This window comes from Phoenix dactylifera, chromosome 14 (assembly GCF_009389715.1).
Source record: "Phoenix dactylifera cultivar Barhee BC4 chromosome 14, palm_55x_up_171113_PBpolish2nd_filt_p, whole genome shotgun sequence".
Lineage (NCBI taxonomy): Eukaryota > Viridiplantae > Streptophyta > Magnoliopsida > Arecales > Arecaceae > Phoenix > Phoenix dactylifera.
In genome coordinates, this window is record NC_052405.1 from 17,677,395 (window position 1) to 17,688,332 (window position 10,938).

General features: G+C 36.8%; 1 protein-coding gene and 1 long non-coding RNA gene across 2 annotated transcripts; both read left to right on the top strand.

The window, feature by feature from the left end:
- The first annotated feature begins 519 nt into the window (after positions 1-519).
- LOC103717565 (pentatricopeptide repeat-containing protein At3g48250, chloroplastic) lies at positions 520-2,669 on the top strand. Its single transcript, XM_008806008.4, has one exon. The coding sequence runs from the start codon at positions 547-549 to the stop codon at positions 2,440-2,442; it is 1,896 nt and encodes a 631-aa protein (XP_008804230.3). The 5' UTR covers positions 520-546; the 3' UTR covers positions 2,443-2,669.
- Positions 2,670-5,939: 3,270 nt separating this feature from the next.
- LOC120113091 lies at positions 5,940-8,046 on the top strand. Its single transcript, XR_005514939.1, has 2 exons — positions 5,940-7,400; positions 7,672-8,046. It is a non-coding gene; the product is annotated as an uncharacterized LOC120113091 (long non-coding RNA).
- Positions 8,047-10,938: the final 2,892 nt, after the last annotated feature.

Sequence of the window (10,938 nt, forward strand, 5' to 3'; positions counted from 1 at the left end):
AATAAGACCAAAAATTGGTAGATATAGATTTAATTAGGCTATTTTCAATTTCAAAATAGTATTTTATACATGAATATGTGAAGATCTATGTAGGGGTGTGTTTAGTTCCACATCGATTATTCATGGGAGAAATCTTGAATATTTATATAGGACTAAGCAATTCAAAAAAATATTTTTTTTTAGCCTTTTTTGGATGAGATATTGGGTTATTACAAAAGATATCAGAGTAGACTCAGCTTATGGCCTATGTAGAGTAGAGGACACTGCAACATTGACTCATTAGGGCTGATCACGAGCCGATTATGGTGGGGATCCATATGAACAAGTGTTTAGTCTCACATCCGTTATTCATTGGGAAAAAAAAATTAGTGGGATTCTGCATAGTTATAATATTATTTTTCATAGAATAATTAGTTAGGATGGTGGGATATCACATCTTTGGATTATATAAATATTTTTTCTGCATGGAGGGCCAAATCAACTTGTTTCATGATTCTCACACGAGCATGATTAAGGAGCCGATTGTTGAAGGTAGCCCTTGGACCAATGTCTTTTATTATTAGATTAGCCAATGTTCATGGATGTCATTCTAAGTTTCTAACGGCACCGCCCAAATCCCGCATTTCTAAACCCTGGCGAAAACCTCCCTTCTCCTTCTACTCTTGCCCCGGCTCGAACACTGACTCATTCCCCGCAAAAACGATGATACCCTCCTCCGCCCGCCTCCGTCCCCTCCTCCACTCCCTCCTTCGTTCCACCCCTAAAGCCTGCCCCTTCTCCACCGCCGTCTCCTCCGACTCTGATCTCCCACTCCCCACTTCTCCGCCAACAGAAGAATCCATCCTTTATGTCCTCAAGAAGCTCGACAAAAAGCCCCAAAAGGCCTTGTCCTTCTTCAACTGCGTCACCTCCCAGTATGGCTTCAAGCCCGCCCACCCCACCTACAATCTCATGCTCCGCATCCTCGGCCACAAGGACTCCGTCAAGGATTTCTGGGCGTTCCTCAAGACCATGGACCACGCCGGCCACACCATCGACCGCAGCACCTACGTTACCCTCCTCGCCAACTTCAAGAAGCACAAGATGGCCGCCGAGTCGTCGGCGTTAAGCCAATTCTATGCCCAAACCATGGCGAAGGCCGCCTCCGATACCGCCATCGATTCCGCCGTCAAAATCATTCTCGGTGCCGAGGAATGGAATGAGGTGGCGGAGAAGAAGTTGCAGGACCTCGATCTATCATTGTCGGAGGTCGTGGTTGCGAAGGTCCTTCAAGAATTGCGAGATTGCCCTTCAAAGGCACGGGCTTTTTTCCGGTGGGTGGGGCAGAGGCCAAGGTATAAGCATGGGTCGGCGGCATACAATGCTATGGCTCGGGTACTCGGGCAGCGTGATTCTATTGGAGAATTCTGGAGCTTGGTTCAGGAGATGAAGGGAGAGGGGCACGAGATGGATATCGACACGTATATAAAGCTCTCAAGGCGGTTCCAGAAGACGAAGATGATGAGGGAAGCAGTGGAGCTTTATGAATTCATGATGGATGGCCCCTACAAGCCAGCAATTCAGGACTGCGGCATGCTTCTGAGGCAGATTGCACTGAGTGGAACGCCGGATCTCGAGTTGGTTTTTAGAGTTGTGAGGAAGTATGAGGCTGCTGGGTATTCGCTGTCGAAGGTTGTCTATGATGGGATTCATAGGTCACTGACCAGCATTGGGATGTTCGATGAAGCTGACGAGATCTTGAAAAAGATGAAGCTTGCAGGTTATGAACCGGATAACATAACTTATAGCCAGTTGGTCTATGGTCTCTGTAAGGCTAAGAGATTGGATGAGGCTGGCAAGGTTTTGGATGAGATGGAAGCGGGTGGCTGCATTCCTGACCTCAAGACCTGGACAGTTTTGATTCAAGGGCATTGTTCGGCCGGTGAGGTGGATAAGGCCTTAGAGTTATTGACAAAGATGATTGAGAAAAATTGTGAAGCAGATGCTGATGTTCTGGATGTCTTGGTGAAAGGTTTTTGTAGTAAGAGAAGGGTGGATGCCGCCTACATTTTGGTTGTTGAAATGGTGGAGAGTGCCCATATAAGGCCTTGGCAAGCGACTTATAAGTATTTGATCCAAGAACTACTGAGTGTAAGAATGCTTGAAGAGGCATTGAAGCTTCTCAGTACAATGAAGAGCCATAAGTTTCCTCCTTTTGCAGATCCTTTTCCTCCCCATATAGCCAAATATGGGACAATTGAAGATGCTAGAGATTTTCTGAAAGCATTGACTTTGAACGACTACCCATCATCTACGGCCTATTTACACATCTTCAAGTCCTTCTTCCAGGAAGGCAGGTATTCTGAGGCTCAAGATTTACTTTTTAAATGCCCTCACCATATCCGTAAGCATGGTGAAATCTCTAAGCTCTTTGGTTCTATTAAAGCTGGGAAGGCTGCTTGAATTTACCGTTACAAGAAGTCATGAAGGCCTTGCAAATGCCAATTTTAGGCATTGATGAATTTCATTGTCATGCAAAATCATATGTTCAGACTAGTGTTACAACCCGTGTTTACCTAGCATAATATATTGTTTTATTGGTGAATTGCGGATGAACTTGTAGCCGTTTAATCTTATTATTTGGTAAAATTTGGATATAGTTTTCCCATAATGATCATTCTGCTTGCCCTGAATATTTGGGATAAGGCTTGATGGTTTTGGTCGTGCTTTATGTGATCATTCTGTTTACATCATATATGAAAGCAAAATATGATCCCCCTTTAGCTTGGAAAATGAACCTTGCAAGTTGCAACCAAGGTGATGTATGACCTAGAGTCCTATTAAAGTGTCAAGTTTAGAGAGGATCTGGAGACAACAACGATCATAGATTGTGGTTGATTTCGGATAATCTTTTATGCTCTAAGGATAGTTGTGTTTAGGCATATCCTTCAGCGCAATATTCCCAATCATAGTATCGGGGACCACACAAGTCAGGTACTATTACCAAATCATACCGGCATTCATTATGTAGAAGCATACCAATTTGGTACCGGCTCACTGGTTTTGGTCTTTTTTATTTCTTATTTTTATTTTTATTTTTATTTTTAAAGTTAATTTAAGGTTTATGGATCTTTAAATTTTGATTTTAAGGTGTTTTAATATTATTTTATTTCATACTGATCCTATATGATTGTATGATTGTTTAATGGATACAGATGCAATTAGTGATTAAACATAGACTTGTAATAATTAAGCATATTCAATCAATATTTTTGAGCTTGAAAATACATATATTAAATTTCATTTAGAACCATCAAAAAAACGTTAGCGAATACTACGTACTATTGTATATAATGGTAAATTAGTTGTGAATAGTTTCCCTTCTCTTCCCTTCTATCCACTGACTAGGTAAGTCTTTCCTTTATTTTCACCCTTAAACAAGGGATGACTATCCTTTTCTCTTTTTTTCTTCTTTTTTTTTTCTCTTCTCCATCAGTTATCTAAATAGAGAGTAAGGTAAAATAATTGATAGCAGAAATGGAATAAAGTTCCTCTTTAAAATCCTTAATTTGCTTCACACTTTCGAGAAGATGAGAAAATAGAGGTGAGAGAAATGTTGAAAGTTGAAATCTTTGGTGAGGGTGGCTATGAAGTGATGAGTTGCCTTAATTGCTTATCGAGTGCATCTAGCTTTTTTTTCCTGCAAAATAAAGGAAAAACAAAGTGAAAGTGAAAAAGAGGGAAAAAGAATGTACATAGGGAGTAAAGGACAAGAAGAGAAATGATAGAAGAAAGGAGGAAGGGTCTCAAAGAGCAGGGCTGGATATACCAACCTATCTATGAAAGGTGAAGTTACTAGTACGTATTAAAGGCAGTATTCTGGTGTAGTGTGGTATAAGGCCCGTAATCCTAATAAATTTATCCTCTCTGGCTCGGGTGTTTTGTGGTGTGTATGCAAGCATAGGGCTGGATGATCAAGTTGCCACATAGAGGGAAATGACTCAAGTTTTAGGTTTAGGATTCTCTACTTTCGTTGTAGGGGACATGAATGCTATATCTGTTGTAGAAAAGAGAGGAGAACAACCTTTTGATCTGGACCATAGTGGGATACAGTTTGAGGGTTTATACTTCACCAAAGTGGATATTTGATCAAGGTTCGTGGAAACAGCAATCGCATGGTGTAATCATAGGTGTTTGTGTTTCTTTTGTTTTTTTTTTTTTTTTTTTTTTTTTGGGGGGGGGGGGAGGATATTCTGAGAGTTTCTGACTGTTTCATGGGACCTGTTAGCCATGGAGCATGGTGCCTTTTGTAGGTGCCCGACATCTGGGCCATGCTTTTTTCCAGCTTTTTGGTTGGAAAGTTTGAACTGCAATGCCCGTTCTGTATCTTGCAGCTGTGGTGGTGCTGCCTGGTGGTGCTGCCATTTTTGGAGCATACTGCCTGTTGCAGACTGCTCGATGGTGGCACCATCCTATGCCCTAACGGCAACGTGAGATGCTCCTGTTAATAAGCATAATGAATTGTGCTTCATATGATTGGTATTGCTAAAAAATGAATGCAGTTTGGAACTTTGGATGGCCTTCTTCTGTCATTTGTCAACCATCACTCGTAATCTGGATTAGCTTCTTCATCAGTTAATAAGCATGATTGTTTTTTTAAGCCTCTCTGTGATAGAAGATGATTTATCACTATGCCTTCCATTAGAGCCTCTTCTTTTGTGTTAGCACTCTGGGTTTGTCAGTTTGACGAAAGTCTTTTTTCTGCATTCTCTTATCAATTTCCTGTGAAAATTTAAAGAGGTGCTAATTGAAAGTTGGTGGTGATAAAAATTGCCTGTTATATGCTTTACAGTGCGTCGGCAATAACAACCTTTGCATGATGTTCTTTTCACTTCTTGGAATCATTCTCCATGATTTAAGTTGTGTCTTTACACAGTAAGCAGCAACTTGTACCAGCTCTTTCTTTGTTGTCTGCTGATCGATTATGTGTAGAAAATAGTAAGAAATAATGTGGAGATTTTTTTTTTTTTTGGCAGTTGTGCAGTGATCTTTGTTCCAGCTATCTTGATTTTCGTACTAGAATCTTTTTCTTGGTAATGGTGCATATAATGAAGCTTGAATAGATGGAAAATGTGAATTATAATTTTCCAAGATTACTGCTATGAGGATGTCAAGGAAAAGGATATTCAACTTTTGGATCTAAAGAACCGGTTTTAGATTATTAGATGATGTTTATGAGGACAAAGATGAATAAGCAACGTTGACTGGTCAATAGAGAATTTTTAGGGCTGTTTGATGCGTGGTACAATCCCTCTCTTGACATTCCCCTGCAAACTAATTGATGTGTTATAGAGTTGTTTGAGGACCTGCAGTAGGATTTTTTATATACAAATCCATCCATTGGTTAGGTTGCCTAGTGCCCCTAGCAAACCATCTAACTCACTGTACCACCAGAGCTCTACAAAGCCAAAGATATGATGGACATTGCATGAGTGTCTTTAGATGTGCCCATGATTAGCTAGATTGTTTCTAAGGGAATTATGTTTTTGAGTTGATATTTGAACAGGATAAATTGGCTTTTTTGTTGTTTTTCGTAACTTGAAACAGATACTGCAACTTGGTCAGTAATGAAAACATTATCATGTTTTATTTTGCATTCTATTTAGAATCCATGATCTCTAATTTTAGATTGTAGTGTATATGATGTGTAATATGAAAAGTTTATTTTGGTTTGAAAAATTATATGCCAGTTTGGATCAAATATGAGAACTGCCTGAATATTGCTTGTTGTATATAGATTGGCTTTAACTAGTATTAAGGGGTTTTGTAATACATACAGCACGGCAGGTTTGTGTGAGTTTGGTTGTTCGTTTGTCTTTTTCTTTTGTTTTGTAGTGTGTTTAAAGAAGTTTATTTTCATTATTTTCACATTATTGTGGCGGTCGGGTTTTTTTTGTTTAAGTGCTATGTACATATTATTGTTTTTACAAATATGTTTCAGTTGCATTATTTTTTTTTCTTCAATTATAAGCAAAAGTTATGGTATCCCGATAGCAAATATCATATAATCAACAGTTTACCCATATGCCCGGAGGTAAAAAATGAAAAGCTTTTAGATTTTGTGAATTTCAAATCCATCGTCGTGCCCCTAATTCAAAATTTTGAGATTTTCAGAATTTTATTTCTTAATTTGTTTTAAGATTTAGCTATTGCAATGAGTGGTTAAAATAAAAGGTTTATAAGATGATACTGGGGGAAAATCCCTGAAGTTACAAAATTCTACTAACTTTAAACTTCCATTTTTATGATACGGGAGATTTGCAAAAGCTGAGACATGCTGACCTAAAATTCTGAATGACAGCCTACTCCACAGTTCTAGTCTTTGCTCTTCACGCTATGATTAAAGTTGATTTTAAGAATTGCATGCTGCCACAAAAGCTGACCTAAAACCCTGAATGACAAAGCCTACTCCACAATTCTAGTCCCTGCTCTTCATACTACCATTAAAGTTGATGTAAGAAAATTAGTGGGCAGAGATTCTCAAGTGAAGTGAACCACATGGAACATAGGGTATGTTGCTGTGGAACCCCAGCTTCCCTAACACCCAATAACCCTTCTGATGTTCCAGCTTGCATGAAGTCTAAGACATGATGTAAGGATCTTAAGAAAATGAATGGAGGGATCTCATTGGCATTCTCAAAGAGTCTCTTATTTCTGGCCAACCATATATAAGAGGCAACATAGCAGCTGGAAGAAAGCCTCCGAGTTCCATGAATAGATGGAGAGAGAGAGAGAGACAACTAAAAGCCTGGCTCCAACTAAACATAGAGAGTAGAGTGATGGCTCACTAACTCTTTAACTCTTTGTCCACGGGTGCCAACCCATCCGTTTGTCAACTAGGTGCCGCAAAGGAGTCGCCAAAGAGAGCACTTCGGAGCTAAGCTCACCTCCAAAGTACTACTCAGTGATTCTCCTATCCCACATTCTTTCGTCGGCAACCATTAGATCATGGACTACCTTCAATCCAAATCCTCATCGTCAATTATGTATAGACAACATGCTAGGAACTGTAGAGATCTAGAGGTTATTGCTTCCATTAATAGTCCCCTCGTCACCGATCATCCATCGAAATCTAAAGGCAAGCATGGATGCATATGAACTAGCGCTTTCCAAATAAGGAGCAATTTCGGTGTTGGTTTCTTATGTTGGCCAGACCACTCTCTATGTTTAGCGCTCATCAAAGGGCTCCAAAGGTTCTGAGGCTCTAAAAGAAGCTTCCTTGCATGTTTCATCATCGGTGCATGATACATCCAAGGCAAGGTGGCGAATCCTTCAAGACTTGAGAAACTTCAAAGGAAATTCCAGATCATCTGTTCAACCCTACTAATTACTTCTCTCGAGAAGAAAGTATTAGCTTTGAGGTATGCTAGCATCGCACACAACATCGACCTGATCAATATAATCCTGCCCATCATCGGTAATATGTTCTATTGCTGCACCTCTAATCTATCCTGAATGCTTTGTATCAATAGGCTGCATTCAGAAACTCTAGGTTATTTTCATATAATAGGTACCCCTAAATACTGCTAGGCCCTCTAACATTATTCAACACCAAGACATGCTTTAATCTGATACTTGACATCAGGCAGTAGTTCTCAACTAACCTCCACAATACCACACAACATTTGTCAGGACTAGCAATTATCTGACAGGCCAACATACTGTAATCCCAACCTCAAGTCAAGAGGTTAGAGCCAACCATTACTTGGAGATAGCTGAACCGGAAGGAGGATTTTAGAAAGCAGGGTGTTGGAGGATCTTGACCTGGAGATCTCTTGGTAGTCTGGTTGAGTGATACAAGCAGCTCCTTCCATAGGGAAAATGGTTCGTTTCATGGTTATTGAAAATTGAAAATAGAGAGATGATGAGAGGAGAATTTGTTTTGTAATATTTGATTTTTTTTTTCTACTATATGAGCACTACTATAGGTCAGATTTGAGACCATGTAAAGTGGGCTTATCCTTGCACAAGCTTGGGATAAATGTCAATTAGATTTTATTTTGGGTCCGGATAGCTATCCCGGATAATTTGGTCAAAGCAGAGATAATGTGCTTGATTCTATGCTTTAAGTTGGCAGGTATTAGCTATCTCTAGTGGTTTAATCCCATTGAATTTTCATTTCATCTAAAAATAATTATCATTCGTAATTTCAATGAAGTGTGTTGACCAATTTTTATGGAGTCGCAATTTATATTAAATCTTGGATAAACATATTTAACAGTTGCAAAATCAACAATGGGTTATCGAAAGCCAATGATGAGTCATCTAAACTCAAGATACATTTTACTGAAAATGATTATGAATACAAAAATTATTTAGAGACCAAAATTTATATAATTTTTTGGTTTTGTGCATCAAATAGATATAAAATAAATGATATTAAATGTACTAGTGCGCCAAAATGCATGCTAGAGTACAAATTGAAGATGTACTTCACTGATCATGATCTATACATATAAAAACATGGATAAATTGAATTTCATTAGGTCTTGATGATCAAATTATAGTAAAATAGTATATTATTAAAGTTAATCTTTTTCACATGCTTTATGACTAGAGACCACCAAAATATATTAATTTTGGTTTCGGAGGCACTTTTGTAATGAAGAGCATCTTCAATTATTTAAATTTTTAACTTAAATAATCCATAATTGATTTTGAAACATTAAATCTTTTTATTAATCTAACATAAAGTGTGACTTATTATTTTATGATATTACAATAATATAATATTTTTATAGTATTTTATAATATAATAATATTTTAAACAAAAAGATGTTATCCCATCTAAATCCCTCTCAAAGAAAATAAACAAGGCCTATAATTCAATTCACTTTCCTGATACAATGGTCGTTTTTGGGAGGGTTTTTTTGAATGTATACCCTCCTCTATATATAAAATTGTATAAATACTCTTGTAAAATTACTATTTAAATATATACCCTTATAAAATATTTATTTTACATATATACCCTTCTTTTTCTTTCTTTTTTCATTGTAACCATACCATCTAATGCCATTAAAAAATAAATTGTTTAAAATTAAAATAATCGAAATACCCTTATGGATAGACATGCAAAAAAAAAAAAAACTTTATTAAGCTATATATGCATATGGCAATTTGGCGAGGAAATTTATATAATTTCATATATTTAAAAGGGTATATACTAAAAAATATTATTAAAAAATGATAAAAACTTGGTTGAGACTTTCCAAGACTTTCATGACTAGTTTAAATCGACAAGTCAAAAAAATATATTTTCATGACTCGCCGATTCAGCCGAATCCTAAAAGACTTGACAAGTCTTAACCAAGTTTTGATCATTTCTTAATCAATTTTTTTTTGAAAGTATGCCCTCCTAAATATGCAAAATTGCATGAACAATCTCATAAATTTGCTATTATATGTAAACCCTCATCATTTTCTTCTTCTTTTTTTTTTGCATATGTACCCATAAGGATATTTCAGTTATTTTAACTTTAAACTATTTATTTTTTGACGGTGCTAGATGATATGAGTATATATATATATATATATATATATATATATATATATATATATATATATATATATATATATATATATATATATATATATATATATATATATATATATATATATATATATATATATACATGCAAAATAAGTGTTTTATAAAGATATATCAGTAAATAGCAACTTTAGAAAAGTATACACGCAAAAAACTCTTTTTGGGAGGATGTTTGGAAGACAGACACATCATGCATTCTTCTGATAGGCGTATGTAACTGTCATCATTTACATGAACCTATGGATTATGACCATGTTGCGGCTTCGAATTTATTTTATTGGCTCGAGGAAAGAAGTGAACTACTAGTAGTCAAAGGTTGAAATCATTTGAATAATTTAGGCTTTGTTTAATCAATTATTGGTATATTAGTTGATTAGGACTTCCGTTAGTGGCATCCTGGTTGATGTAAGATAACGCGTTGATGTCAACTTAAATCCTACATTTTGCCATCATCCAGCCAAATCGATGCCAAGATTTGGCCATAAATCCCTGCCACGCGCTCTCCGAGAAGCTTCCTTGACAATATTGAAGTCCACCTCCAGGCTCGCTACGTCAGCTGCCATTCCCATCCCCACCTTCTAATCTCCGACATTAATTCAAGGAGACTAAGGCTTCGTTTGGTTTGGAAAATGTGGAAAAAAAATTGGTAATAATGATAGCTATCATAAGGAATCCCCATTCCTAATTGTCTACGACTTCTGCAAGAATCCCAAGAATATTTTAAGGGTGTTTATAATATCTTCGGCATCAATTCAAGTGGACTGAGGCTGTGTTTGGTTTGGAGATTTTTTTAAAATAGGTAATAGCTTTGTCTAAAGGAATTCTTATTTCTAATTGACTACAACTTCCACAAGAATCCCAAAACTACTTTGAGAGTCTTTTTGCATGTTAGAAGAAAATGATTATAAGGGAGTCCTATTTCCAATTGGCTACGACCTACACAAGCAAGAATTCCTAAAATACGTTGAAGGTGAAGGTGGGACTTGGATCAGGGTTACTGGTTTCCAATCTTCAATAACTTTGCCAACTATATTAGTTAACGGTTTTCATAAATAAATCCAATTTTTCTAAACATAAAGATAAGATAGCAACAAAATAGGAAAGACATATCCATTCAAAAAAAAAAAAAAAAAAAGCTTCTCAAATGGGTTTTCAGTATCCCTGCATGTTAGGATAATAAAAGATATCACTATCCTCATTGTTTATGCTCCTCCCTTGGTCTTTGTGAGGTGTTTTAGTTAAATAAGGACTTAAGCAAGGAATTACTTATGATAGCTCTTTTAGCATAGCTCTACCAGAGAAAAACAAGTTTAATTAGCATCACTATTTCTTTTTCAAATAAATAGTTG

Bases quoted from the DNA above. Each gene is read 5' to 3' on its own strand.
- LOC103717565 (XM_008806008.4), top strand. From the start codon at position 547: ATGTCTTTTATTATTAGATTAGCCAATGTTCATGGATGTCATTCTAAG.